The 15,153-nt window shown below is 35.1% G+C and overlaps 1 protein-coding gene and 1 pseudogene across 1 annotated transcript in view; both read left to right on the top strand.

The window, feature by feature from the left end:
• Positions 1-15,153, top strand: part of HBS1L (HBS1 like translational GTPase) — a 75,480-nt gene that overhangs the window by 41,088 nt on the left and 19,239 nt on the right. Inside the window, exons 5-8 of the mRNA XM_006200076.4 lie at positions 5,098-5,206; positions 9,518-9,780; positions 10,251-10,416; positions 13,100-13,217. Of these exons, the coding sequence (XP_006200138.1) occupies positions 5,098-5,206; positions 9,518-9,780; positions 10,251-10,416; positions 13,100-13,217 (656 nt within the window). The remainder of the gene's footprint in view (positions 1-5,097; positions 5,207-9,517; positions 9,781-10,250; positions 10,417-13,099; positions 13,218-15,153) is intronic.
• On the top strand, positions 8,601-8,742 carry LOC116281659 (U2 spliceosomal RNA; annotated as a pseudogene).

The following is a 15,153-nucleotide window of genomic DNA, read 5'->3' as shown; positions in this document are numbered from 1 at the left end:
AAAAAAACAATAGAGATCAACTCACAGTTTCAGAACTTAAACCCTTAGGGGTTAATCATTACAATCTATTTCTTGAAAGCTTGTTGTGAGCAGAGCACTGTGTCATGTGCTGTGTGCTGTGAAGACACAGTTCCTACCCTCAAAGAGCTAGTCGTCTAATACTGATTGTGCTTTAAAAACCAAAGGGATGAGTCAGAAGAGGGAAAATCTTGTGGCTAGGTAAGCAAAAATTTCATTAAATTCAGCAAGTTTGATAATTGTGTGGTGCTGGGAGATTTAGCTGAATCTTTTACAAAGAAATACACACTGGAAAAAAAAATCTTCAGGACAAGAGACTTGGGTCATTTCATGCTCAGGAGAAAACCCAGATTCTGCTATTTGGATCTTAGCCCCAGGAACAAAGCACTGGAGTTCTGGAGGAAGCAGCCCAGCAAGGGGTAACCACCAGGGACAGAAGGCTTTGCTTTAGAGGCAGCTGGGGTATGAGAAAGGTGAACTGGACAGGTAGGTGAGCTGGTTAGGTACAGGGCCTGCCACTGAGGTGAAGTCCCTTTGTTCCTTGAGGCTTTTTTTGTCTATAAAATAAGCAAGTTAGACTTAACTGAGTAGCTGTTATTTCAATCCAAATGAAAAGTCTTAAGTGATGATCAGTTCTCCACCCTACCGAGACGAACGCTAATCACAAATATATGGCTCTTTAGAATGTATTTCTTTTTGGTACCCATGATTTGGTGAATGAGTTTTTGTGTGGCTTAGAGGAAGACATTGATAATTTTCCTTTGGAATGGCACATTCTACTTTATCTCCTAGTGGCCTGTTTGATTTAAAGGACATCTTAGTGGTTTGGGAGTCACAGACACATACATTCTCAGAACTAGGAATCATTTAATGTACTTCATTCTGTAGGTGAGAAAACTGAGGCTAGTGAAATTAAATGAACTATTTAAGTTGTAAGGCAGGTAAAAGTTAATTAGTGGCAGAGTAGGAATTAGAATCCAAGCTCCTTTTTCCCATCCAGTACTCATTCCATGCTGCCATTATTTGGTGACTTTCTGAAAATGTAATACTCAATTTCTTGAGGTTGTTATGCAGTAAGTGAATTTCTAGTCGGTTGGGGAAGATGAGGGAACACAGTGAACTTTTTACACTTCTATATGATGGATTTGAATACTCATAAATGTATCTCTTATTGATCCATGACTGGTTGTTTTAGTTATTAGTTCATTTCCGAGCTGTGTCAGTAGATTTGACCTGTCGTCAGCATACTGCTCGTTGTGAGGGAGACTTTGTAATGTCATTGGATAAGTGGAAGTACATTACATTGCTGTTAACAACAGCTTAGTGCAAAATTTACTGAATGTGTTTCACTGACTATGGATAACATCAAACTGAATTAACATATTTCCAGAATACCCTGAGTCAAGGTTGTCTCTCAAGGGGAGCGTTCTAGAGTTGGAATTATTGAACCCCTTGAAATAGCATGCAGAATTTTGTGTGTAGTGTATTTTTCTGTAAGAGTATCCCATTGTTTTCATTAGCTTTTTCAAAGGGGTGTTTGACCTAAACAAAAAGGTTTAAAAACCACTGCTTTAATGGGTGATATTCAGATCTATATAATACTAGGCTTACTTTTTCTCTAAAAAAGACTTTCATTATTTAAATAGGTTTAAAGATTTGAGGTTTGATATCCTGTAGAAAGAAATCACCAGAAATGAAAACTAATATTTACTGTGTACCCAGAAATATTACAGGATCATATTGTGATTTTTCTCTGTGCTTGAAGACCTTTTATTTCCTTTTATGACCCACTTACTTTTTTTTAAATCGAAATTACAGTATTTCAATGTACTAAATGTATAAGTGAGTCAGGAAAGTTTTTTACACACAAAATGGTTAGAAGGTATTAAAATGAATCTTAATGGGAAGTGGGACTCAACTGTGTATCGCCTGGATTGAGACACTTTTATGCTTTATGGGTCTTTTTCCCTTTTTTGACAGAGGCCAAAATCCACCATGTCTCTTTTTAGGGTGTTCTCCCCACCTCCACACCTCCCTCCCCCCACGTCCCCTTCCTCCTCATCTTCATCATCGTCACCATGCTCTCAGTTTTCTCCTTCCTTATCTCTCACTCACCTCTCTTTCCTCTCTACTTTTGCTGTAACTTTGGAACTGCTTTTTTCATGAAACCGAAACCTTTTCATAATTCTCAGTGTTTTCCCAGTGTTTTTTCTACTTTCTTGCCTTTTTTCTTGTGTATCTTCTCAAATCCTAGGGTCTGGAAGATCAGCTTTATTCTTTTTGCTGCCTCTTCCAACACCATTATTCCTTCATCCTCCACCCCCCTTTTGTCCCCTTAAATGTCTACTCCTTTGAAGTTCCTGTCTTTTGCCTTTTATTAGTCTTCACTGTTGTCATCCTCATAGTCACTTTTCCTTATTTGTTAAAGACTTTGACAGCTGGCTTACAATGTCTTCTACACTCTAAGCCCTTCATGGTCAAAGCTTACTTGTGCATCGATATGGGAAAACAAGTCCAGCACCCAGGACTTTCAGTTCCTTGACCACCTCATTCCAGTGACCTTTACCTCTCATCAGCTATTCACTGTAACTCCCCCTCCTCCAAAGTCATGCAATCACTTGTTCCATTCTGACACAGCCATCTAGTTGTACTTCTTATATCATGACCTTTTCCTGACCTTTGGACCCATCAGCTTTCTGCCAGCACTTCAGTACTCTTCCTTTGTTTTATTTGTTTAATCCAGTTCAGAGCTCATGAATAACTTTTCCCCTATTTGTTGCCAGTGCCTTCGGCTACCTTGTTTTGGCACCTGTTGGATAGAAACTTAATCCTGAATGAAGCAGTGCCTGTTCCTGAATGGCTGAACATTGCTAGAAAAAGCATATAGAAAATCAGTTTTATCCTCTTTATCAGATGATCCCATATCCCCCTTTTGCCACCATTCTACCACATTTCTCCTTTTCCAACCAGATTTTTTTAAAGAGAATCATTTGTCCAGATCTACAGATTGCTTATCTAAAGCCCTTGGGACCAGATTTGATTCAGAAATCAGAATTTTTTGGATTTAGGAAAGTATTAATATCTATGGAGTGATAACCCCAGTGGGATATGGGGCGCACCCTATAATCATCACGCTGTTATTTCTGCCCTGAGATGTGTGGCTTTTCACTTTAGCCTAGGTCAGGCTTTGCTTCCAAGTAAGTTAAAACAAACCAAGCCTTACTTTTTCAGAGCTCTTGAATTTTGGAATTACGGATAAGATAGTGGACATGTACTTGCTGCTTCTGTTTTCTCAACTTCTTTTTTTTTTTTTTTTAACCCATTCTGGCTTTTCCTTCCCTCACTTCTCTCAGATGACTCTTGCTAAGTCTACAAATGACCTTTACCTAAAGGGATCATGTCACTAGTGAGCGTTTTCAGTCATTTCTTTTCACTTGACTGAGCAGCATCCTCGGACTCTGGTGATACCAGGTCCAGCAGACACTCTCTTGCCTTAGCTTCCTTGGCACCATCCTCCCCTGGCCCCCCTCTGTCACTGTTTTGCAAGCTCATTGTCCTCTTTTTTTCTGTCCTCTATCTTGTGATTAACAGTTGAGTTTCTGCCAAGGCTTTGTCCTCCAACCACTTTTTTTCTTACTCAGTGTTCTCTCCCTTGGTCATCTCACTTATATCAGTGCTTGTAGCAACTAATTATGTGCTGATGAATCATATGCGCCAGCCCAGACTTTTCTGAACTTAACCATTTATTTTATCCTCTCCTCTTTTTCCCTTCCCCCTGCTTTCTTACATCATTTTGTTGGCTTCTGTTAGAACAAACATTAGGATCTTTGCTGCGGCTCAGAGGTCCTGCATTGCCTTGCCACTGCCTCCCTCTTCAGCTTCATTTAACTGAACTCCCTCTCCTCTGCTTTTACTCCCTCTGAAGTCCATCCATGCTGCCTCCTACTGCAGGGCCCTTATGCAAGCTACTCTCTGTTCAGAGTGCTCTTCCTGTGTGTGTAGTTAATTCCTACTTATTTTTTGTATCTTCACTCAACTCTCACTCTCCTGTGGAAGCACTCTAATTCGTTTACCCTGTCACCAAATCTTAAGTGTTATGCAGATTATAACACTAATAACAGTTTTAATTTTACTTTTATTTTTTGTGATCAGTTAATACATTTTCTCCACTAGATTGTAAGCTTTCTCAGTACAAGGGTTATGTCTGCTTTTGCTCACCATTATATTTCCAGCATAGTGCTTGGCATATAGTAGCAAATAGCAAACATTTTGAATGAATTATATACATTAATTTTTTATCTAATTTTTTTACAGTAATTTCTGTATATATATTTACCAATGTAGCACATGCAATTTCTGTAGTTCTATGTGGACCCAATCCTGATGGTACTCTTACTAAAAATTATAAAGATACATTCTAAAGAATTCCATGAATTACATACATATATTTTTAAGGGATCAAATGCATGAAAGTCTTACTTTGATCTAGCTTATAATTTATACTCTTTTATGGTATTAATTCACTTTTTCTATATTGAGCTCTTCCCCCATATTCTTTATAGATGTCAAATATCTTACTAAATCTGGTTTTGTGCGCAAGTAAAATGTATGCAGTGTCTAGCACAATTCAGCAGACTCTCAGCTTGCTGATCAGTTTATAGGTATCACAATTAAAAATAGTTTAGCCATCTGCTAACTGACCAAACAATTTTAGTATCATGAAAGGGTGTGGTTGGAGAGGGAGCTATAGGGTCTAGGTATAATGTCAGAACAAGGCTCAGTGCAGAAACCACCTTGTGACCTCTTAATACTGAAACTTAAGAGTCAATTCAAAATTAGGAAGAGATTTGGTGGAGGTTAAGCATAACAGAGCCCTGACAGTAGGGGATTTCCCAGAATAGGGTGACAGAAGAATTTCTTTCAGCATTTTAATATTTCACTGAATTTTTTAGGGAAAAAATATGTATTTATAAAGATGTGATTCTGTGAAAATTATCATAATATGTATTTAATATGTAATAAATGTTTCTAGGAATCAACTTGAATTAATTAGCCTTTTATATTTTACTCTTTAATTAGGAAAATCAATAGATTCCCAGTCATCTCGCAGTGACTCTGAAATTGTGCCAAAAGTTGCTAAAATGACTGTATCTGGAAAGAAGCAAACTATGGGATTTGAAGTGCCTGGGTAAGGTTTTTTTAATGCCTCCCCCCTTTTTTGAAATTAGTATTGTCTGCTTATTAGACTATGAGAAAGAGAATCTGTTTCAATTTTGCATAATATATCATAATCATTGGTGTATGTAATGGGTCCTCAGTATGGCATAGTACAAACAGTATGAGAAATTAGGCTTGATTCTAGGCTTATCTTGGTGTGTTAACCTGTCTCACTGTCAGTTTCCTCATGCAAATTAAATATAGCTACTTTAACATAAAAAATGTATGATTTTGTGAAATCTAGTACTGGGAGGTAGGGAATCCTTGTGCCACTAGATGGCGTAGGTAAGTAGTGTTTAGGAATTAAATGTAGGTGAATCATGGAATCATTAATTAAAATTTTTTTACTATTATCTTTAAACTTTAAGATTTTCACACTGAATAAAATAGATCAGTATAACAAAGAGATAAATTATAAAATAAAACACACCCAGACTTGCAAGTATCTAGTGAGAAATGATAGTAAGTCATTTTAGTAGTACCTGTTTCACTATCTTTAGAATTCTCTGAAGAGTTTTTATAGACAAGGGCATTGGGTTCCTTGGAACATAACAGCACAGTTTAAAGACATTAACTTTATCTGTTATTTATAAAGTATATTTATTTTGTCTACCAGTTAGATAAGTAAGAAACACTATAATCAAATATAAGCAATACAGGGTTTTTTTTTTCCAGTTTCAGGAAATATAAATTCAGCAGCCCTATTCTTCCTCCTTTACAATATTCTTTTATGTAAATTAATGGAAGTATCTGAGTCTTGGCTGGGAAGAATGTTAACAATTACCTAGTTCGTTTCTTTGATTTTGTAGAAGCAGCACTTTATTCATTAGATTTTAGGTTTAGTGAGGGAAGGAACTCCATTTCTAGGACATAGTGGGCATTCAGTATATGTCAGTTGAATGAATGAATGAATGAAAAAGTTAATTTTTAATTTGAGTAACTTTAGTTCATTACAATAATTTTGATCTTGATTCAGTAACAGAAAGCTCAATGTATGTCTTTTCTCTCTGAATTGGGGTTGGGTTGCCAGAATTATAAATACCTTTTTTATCCTCATGTCTTAAGTACCATTTAATCCTATTAGGGGATTATTTCCATTGAGAGAGGAAAAAATAAATAGAATACATAATGCCTTGTTCTAAGGATTTTATAATCTTATGTGAAAGGTTTCAGCAGTCTTAGAAAGCAACATGCAAATGAACATAGTACAAAGAGAAGGGAATGAAAAAATAGGCTTGATTCTAAAGTTATCTATGTATGTTTGTCTATACATTAGAAGTATATGCATAGTTATCTATGTGAATATTTATAAAAATAATGGAAAATAAATGAGCAAGAAAAAAATAAATAGTAAATATAAGAAATAATTCTTGCAAACCCACCTCTATGCTTTACAAGTGTAATGCAAGCCTTTCAAAATCTTACAAGATTATATGCTTCATGAGGACAGGGACCATTAATGTTCATCATCATATTCCTTTCACAGTATAGTTGTTTAAATATTTATTGATCAGAATCCTTGGGAAAATACATTTTATTTTTAAAGTAAACTTGTTCATAGTATAAAGGTAGAAAGCAGCCTGTGAGCCAGTATTGTGATGTGGTCCTATGGGAGAAGTCATCAGAATGTGAAAGATCTGCAGGTGCAGATGGAGATACTCAGAAATGCATCATGTTGCTCAAGGACCAAGCTATGTTTACATCAACTACTTTTATAGGATTTTCTGGGAAAATTTATAGTAGGGGTAATGCTTGGGCTGTTGTTTTGATTTGGTCTCAAGGAAGCACAGAGAAACATAATTAAACACTTTTGAGTCAAGACTTCAGCATCATAGATTTCTACTTTGTATGATTCCCAGTGGCAGCTTATAAAAAAGAATAATGCATTTCTTAGAAGAAAGTGAAACTGCAGATTTTTCTCCACTAATATTAAAAATAGTAAATACCCTCTAGAAAATGCATGTAAGTAAAAATGGTTAGAACCTGGCATAGAGAACAGATATCTTGGTGGTTAACCTTTTAAGTCTAAGTTAGCTTTTCAGTATCGTTTAAATAACTCACAAAGAAAGATTAAGCCTCTATAGTCATGTAGAAATATTCCCACTTTTGGAAAAATGGTTTTAAAAAAAACAGACCATTTTATAATAATAGATGAGATTACAAAATTATATCAGAAAGCACCCGAAAATGTATTCAACCAACTTTTTCTTTTGTACCAGTCAGTAATTATAGCCCTGAACCCAGAATGGTCATTTTTAGACATCATCTTGGAGCTTTTCCAAAAATCTTAAAACATTGACTTTTGCTTCATAATATGCAGAAGTTTTTAGTAAGTACAGACTTTACCTAGGATGCTCTTCTAATCACTTTGGCCACTCTCCTCTAACCCTGTACAATTTAGTGAACTAATTTGCAGTTTACCTAAAACTTACTTGAAAGGGGGTGTTACCATGATAGCAAGAGAAAAGCAACCTTTCATGTTACTGAATTGTAACTGAGACGATCAAGTCAGACCCATGCTTTGTGACACGCTTTCTGTTCTGAGCATGGCTGCCTGGGTTGGTGGGTGAGTGAGCTTCAGGCCTCGACCCACTGTGTCAGCCATAGCTGTTCTGCTTTTATCTGTTTTCCATGTCGTAGTTAGCATGAGCTTTCCTTTGAAGAAAAGCTTCTGTCACTAACAGCAGGAAGATTTGAAGCCACAGATTGTGATTTCTCCCAGGTCTGATCAGAACCAAGAGTCTGTGTCTAGTCATTCTGGCTGAATACTTTAATAGTAATTTGTAGGGTGTTTTTTTTTTTTTTGACTCCTCTAAATGTAGAGTTGTCATGTTTTTTGTTTCAGAACTAGCTCAGGTCATTCAAATAAATGTTTGCAAATTATAGTCTCCGTGTGATATCCTTAATTTAGTCCACTGGAATATTATAAAAGAATGGGAATATTTTCCACATAAATTTTTTCCCTGTAGTTCAAGATGAAGCTATTCTGTCTGAACAGTGTTAAAAACTGAACACCAAAGTTGCTTATTGGAGATTTGCAAAAGCAAAATAAAATGGGAATGGATATGAGGTTTTTAATGAAGTTGCAAATATAAAACTAATGTGGCTCTTTCCTGAAGCATAGTATGAAGGGTTAGTATTGAGCATATTAAAATACCCTGAAAGGGAACAACGAATCTAGAAGAAAATAGGTTTACTCTTCCCACACATTTCTATTGTGCTGCAGTTCTTAAGTGATTTTTTTAAACTGCTTTTTGCATGTAATTCTTCTCTGCCAGCTCTAGATTGAGTTGTAAATAATTGATTTCATTCTTAATAACTTGGAATTTAACCTGTTCTTTGTCCTAACCCTGTTTATCTGTGTCATTGCTTCTCGGCCTTTTGGCTACGATCAAGTATAGTATCTGTTTATCTGTGTCATTGAAGGAAAGGTGAGGCATATCATAGTCTGGTTGATTAGATCACATTCTTTATAGCTATCCATGGGATAGCCCTGGTACAGTTTCTATGGAGGATAGTCAAAGAGCTAATGAGGAATTAAGATCAGTGTTTAGTTTTGGAGGCATTGTTACTGTCAGGGAGAAAATAAATTAAGCTAGATGATATTGTTTCTATTTCATATATCCCAGTCCCTCACTAGACTGTAAGCTTTTGGAATCAGTTGATAACTTTTTCATTTCTGTGTCGTCATTTCTTCTCAACATCAGTGCCAAGTATATGTTACAGTTTTAAGTGAATCAAGTATTTGTTGAATTAATGAATTAAAATCCTTTGCCAAACTAATAAGAAAATGTAGACATTTAGAGATATCTCCTTTAAGGATAGTGCTTGAGCAGAAAAGATGGTAAGTCTGTGTCCTGTTGGAAGAATGAGTTAGGGTTAAAACTGATTAAACGATTTTTTTAATGCTAATTTATCTCCAGGAGCACAATGGTGCCAATTCTTACAAAACATCTCCTTTATGCCATCTGTTTTGATAGGATTATATGGCTAAGCTATGGGCTTAGACATTGAATTTCAGTTATTTTACGGGATGTTTTCTTCTTATCTTAGTTTTTGGTAGTCTGTTTTTCTCCTGGGATCTCCCAAGTCTGTATTTGTGTGGTTTGGGTCTAACTACTTATCATTTCCACCTTAGCAGACTCTAGCCACGTAGCGGCTAGAGATCATTTGGGTCTACAAGTGTAAGGAATATGAAGAGACAACTTCTCTGCTCTTCTGACATTATAGGAGGTCAGTCAAGTTGGTTTAAACACTTTATTCCTCTCTCTGCTTTCTGTAGGGTAACTGCTGAAGAAAATGGTCATAGTTTCCACACACCTCAAAAAGGACATGCTAGTGAAGATACCAACCTTGTTTCTTCTGATGCACCTGACACCGTTCCTAAACCAGCTCTTCCATCCCACACCATTCAGGCGTCAGAAGAGCAGAGTTCAGTACCAACACCAGTGAAAAAGTCTGGCAAACTGAGGCAACAAATAGATATAAAGGCAGAACTGGAGAAGCGACAAGGAGGGAAGCAACTCCTCAACCTAGTGGTCATTGGTAAATGCCGTTTGTTCCTCTGGGTTGTCAGTCAACTGCTTGAGCCCAATAACTTTCTAGTGGCAGCGTGGAAGTTCATTCCACTCTGAGTTTCTGTGTGAGTGTAAATAGACATGAAGCAAGAAGGCCTGGCATCATAATGCCAAGTTACCAAGGGCACTCTGGGTGAAAGAATCCCCAGTTACCGAAAAGGTCATTAGATTTGGTTGTATCATTTTCATTTTGTGAACATTTGAAAATGGCATGTCTTGTTGACAATTTTAATTTCCAGAAATCAAGGAAATTTCCCCCCTCTCTAAAGAGACATGTTCTTTTTTTCTCCATTTAGACATTTTAACTGCTATTTGATAAGAACTGGTACTACTCTAAACACTGACACGAACTATCAAATTATCTATTCATGCAGTGCCTCAATGTGAACAGCGTCTGGAAAATGTACCTAGTATTAATCCTGAATCAATTTTCCTTAGGTCATGTTGATGCTGGGAAAAGTACTCTGATGGGCCATTTGCTTTATCTTCTGGGTAATGTGAACAAAAGAACTATGCATAAGTATGAACAAGAGTCTAAAAAGGCTGGCAAAGCTTCGTTTGCGTACGCATGGGTCTTGGATGAGACTGGCGAAGAGAGGGAAAGGTAGTCACTGTATTTCAACATTTTCATTTTGAAATGATATAAAGTCTTTTAAATAAGTATGTAATATATGTTGAATATCCATGAAATATACCATGAAATATTTGAGACACTTTTTTTTAAAGCTTTCAATTATCAGGGAAATATTTTTATTGTAGTCTTCATTATAATCTACATACATTTTTTTATTCTTCCAAATTCTATGAGAATCATTTAAAAGAATGTTTATCAAAAAAATTTAAAAGACACAGAGAAAAAGGCAGTGAAAACCCTTAGCTAATTAATTTTTAGGGAAAAGTTTCAGTTGCCACTTCCCCAAGCATATGTCAAATTGTCTTGGTTTTGGATTAAAATTATGAGTAAGACTTAATTTTCTATCAGGTTATAAAGGAAAGGTAACTTCTTGTAGTAAACTGTCTTCTGTCTGAAATCAAAATGACCAGTAAATCCAACTTACCAGACTTAATTCATTTTTATACTTTCCGTACTATGTTTTTATGGGACAGAGTCAACAAATAATTAAACCTATCTCCTACCATATATATCTAATCCAGTCAATTACTCCTATATCTGTTACTGTGTTCAATGCCAACTTTGGAGAGATTCTAGCAGGAGAGTGCAGCTAATCATATACTTCTGGCCAAACTATTTCTTTTGAAGTCTTTTAGAGTGGTGACATATACCGTGTTAAAACTGTTAGGGATGGGGACCCCAATAGCATCTTTGTCAGAAAGAAAGAGGGCACCTTAATAATTAAGTGAGGTTGTAGATGTATCAACTATGTCAAAATAATACTCTACAAGTCCTAAATTGACAAAGAAATTACTCTGTGTTCCCTGATGTCTTCATTCTGAATATGATTAGAGAATATATTTGGATTTTCATACTTTAAAAAAAATGTGTGTTAATTTTCTTGAAATATTGGATAGTCTATCTACATTGTAATATATAAGGTAATTCTCAATAAAGAGGATCATAATATTCCTTAGTTATTCTGGTAAATAGAATCTTATATCATAGTGGTTTGGCTTCTTTTTTCTACTTGTTAGAAATCTTTTTTATTTCATATTGTACACAAACTTATTTTCCAACCTAGTAAGAAAAATCAGTTGGACAGTTGCAAATTTTTGGAAAATGACTATTGGAAAACTAGAATTTTATATGATATCAGTATTACAAGACTAAATAATTTCCACCTGTCAACTTACCAAGCAGATTATTAAAGTATATGGCTTTTTAGTTTTCTTTGTACTATCTATTAGGTAGATAAAGGAATTGAGAAGAACATAATTTAAAGTAGAATGACTTGTTTGAATTTATTTCATGTGTAAATTGACCTGGCAAGTGAACTAATAATCTGTCTCATTCTTTAGAATAAATAGTAATTTTATTGTTTTTTTTTTTTTTTGATAATACGTCTGCTGGATGGCTGTTTTATTTTTGCTGCTGGTAGTTCTCTATTGCTCACTTTTTAGAATATTCCTGAATTCTGTAGATAGCAGGAGAGTCCAGATACATAATGGGAGTTTTAATTCACCACTATACATTCCTTAATAGCATCTCAAAAATACAATGTGTTGATAAATATTTAAAAATCCTCTGTTCTGCTTATGTGTTGAACAGAAATTAGTAACATGAGTGACATTTTCATTTCCTTAGCATTACAAGTGCAGAGCAGAGCTGGGTCAAAAGAGAACGGTCAAAGCAGCCTAGAGAGGAGCTCAGACTCAGTCTTGGTTCATTAATATTCTCAGGCAGTTATTTGGGGATTATTAAAGAGACATGAGCATCATTTTCACAAACTCAAATGGCCCATGGTTTCAGTTTCAACTAGAATAACTTGACTCAGGAGACCCACGGTTATCTTACTGGTAGAGTAAGCACATGATTTACCATTGTAATTGTTGGGACACTTTGGTAGTAAAAGGGAATGCTTATTCTTTACTCTGGACTATCCTGGGCAAACAAGGATGAATAATTACCTAGTTTATTGTCCACCTGATTTCCCTTTCTAAATTCCAGACATCTAGGAAGGCTCAGGACCTCTGTAGACCCTCCCTGGGCTTTCTTACAATGTGAACGCAAGTTTTTGTGCTAAGAAGAGACACTGCATTGATCTCCAAGAATGATGACATGAGATGTGAAACCACTACTGTTTTCCCTCTTTGAATTCTAAAAAATCATGCATCTCCTTTGATATTTTCTGTTTTCTAAATAGTAAAATACTAACTAGCCTTGGAAATGAAAGTTTTATAAGTTTATTTCTATAATTAGTAAGCATAAATGTAAGAGGATGAGGAAAACTACCTTCTAGTATTGGTCATTCTTCATTTTATCTTTTTTCATCTGCAGTATTTACTGCCCCTTCCAGAGTTGTCCCCAGATATCTTTATCTGTTCACAGTTTACACGACTTCTTACCCCAAAAAAGGAAATGGGAAACATCTATCATTTTGATTAAGCACTTACTGCATCCACAACCTTGTTTAAAAGCCATATCAGTGTAATTCTGTTACAGCAAAAATTCCAGGTAGCCTAATTATTCAAAATAACAGACGTTATATAATAGAATTCCCATTGTTGCTTAAGACTTTAGACTGTCATTTTCGCCTATATTATTAAATAATTTAATTCATAACACTGATTGTTTCTGTAGTGCATACTAACCATTTTATGTTTTCTTTAAGGGGAGTAACAATGGATGTTGGCATGACCAAATTTGAGACCACAACCAAAGTGATTACATTAATGGATGCTCCGGGCCATAAAGATTTCATCCCAAATATGATTACAGGAGCAGCCCAGGTACCAGATATCTCCTTAACCAAAGCACTAACAATACATAAAATTTCCTGATGCTGAGGTTGTAAATCTAGGATTGTAACTTGTAAAATGTTTTTAAACTTAACATTTAAATTTTTTTAAAAATTTGAAAAAATTAAAGAAATACTGTATTTTTCATGATCTCTTTATTGATACTTTATAAAATCTTTTCTAATTTATTACAAGGAGTAGATGTATAAAAGCTATACATTTATAATAAAAATAATAGTCATTTTCTTGATGAAGTGGAGCTTTATATTTCATTTATTAATAATTTGGAGTGGATGTTCAACATCTGCCATTTTGCTTTATTTATATTCAAGTCCTATATCTTTTTAAGGAGCTGATTTATTCAGAAATACTGAAGCTTGGCAGTTTTCCCCCTTTGGGAAATTTACTTTCTTTATAATATTGAAAAATATTTGCATGATTACATGATTCTTAATGAGGAGATTGAAAAAAATTAAAAGAAAATAACTAATTAAGACAATGAAAATAGCACTATACATATAGGACATTGATTTCTTTTATAATAGGTGACTATTAGAAAATATGTAGAGTTCAGAAGTTTGCCTTTGTCACTTGGCAAAAGTGTGACTTCAGCAATTGACCTTTTCTAGATTTTTCCACCCATTTAAAGGGAATGTTAATATGAGCATTTTGTCAATCTAAAAGGGATGCTATATGAATAAGTTAGAACATATTTGAAGATAAATGAAAAAGTATTGGATTCTATTTTAGAAAGTTGATAAATAATTTAAGAATATTAATTTAAGGTCCGTGGACTGATTGAGATCATGATGATGGAAAAGTAATAATTATTACTGTTGACTGAGTACTGAATATGGGCCACTGTACTAGGTGTTTTGTATGCATTTAGTTTAATCCTTATAACAACTCTATGAAGTACATGTTATCCTCATTTTAAATTGATGTACCTCTAATCACATTTACCAAAGAGTATTATATGTTTTTCTCTTTGTTTCCTTCTATGTATGTGTGTATGTGTGTTTTCATTCAGTGAATACTTATTGCATGCCTTCTGTGTGCCAGGCACCATGGTAGGAGTGTGGGGATATGATGGACTACAAAGCACATTTTGAGAGGTAAATGGGAGAGGCAGACACCAGAAAATGCTTTTGAATTCTGGAATCTTAGAGTGCAGAGTAATCATAAGGATCATTTATTCCAAATTCTTATGGTATTAGGGTAGGAAAGGATTTTAGAGATTATCTAATGGAATTCTATATGTGACAAATGAAGAACTAGGCTCAAAAATATTAAAAAAAAAAAAGGTAGGCTTTTGAGGATACAAAGAAACATACAAGGCATGCTGCCTCTCCTCAAGGAAGTCACAGTGTAGGAAGGTGAGACAGGTAAAGACAAAAGGCTAACACGAATGTCCTGCAAGAAGAACATGCACAGTATGCATGACAAGGAGAGATCCCTTTTTATAGCTTAAAAGGCTTCTTTGAAAATATATTAGCATTTGAACTCCCAAAGACAAGCTGTTGCATAGGAAAAATAGAGAAATCGCCCAGTAATTTTTTGGTGATGGTAATAAGAAAGAGGATTAGGAAGAACACTTGCTGCTTTGGGTATCTTCCCAAATCAGTAAACTTTAAATTTTAACCTAAGAAAGTGAATCAAGTTTGACAGTTATTAACAAAACTTGATGAGGAGATTTATAATCATTGGGCCTAGGATTTATAAAGTCAGGGCTGGGTGCTTTATATAGACGACATTTACCCACCACTGTTTCTGTGAAGTGAGACAGACAATTTGCCTGAGGTGTGAGACCTATTAGTGACAATATGTGAGTGTAAGAGCCAATTTTCAAATTGATTGCTTCAGTTTGTGCTCTTAACCAAGAATCCTTGATCAAAAGAACTGGATTTTATTGAAGAAGTTTAGAGTT

This window comes from Vicugna pacos, chromosome 8 (genome assembly GCF_048564905.1).
Source record: "Vicugna pacos chromosome 8, VicPac4, whole genome shotgun sequence".
NCBI classification, from domain to species: Eukaryota; Metazoa; Chordata; class Mammalia; order Artiodactyla; family Camelidae; genus Vicugna; species Vicugna pacos.
This window is presented reverse-complemented; position numbering and strand designations above follow the sequence as displayed.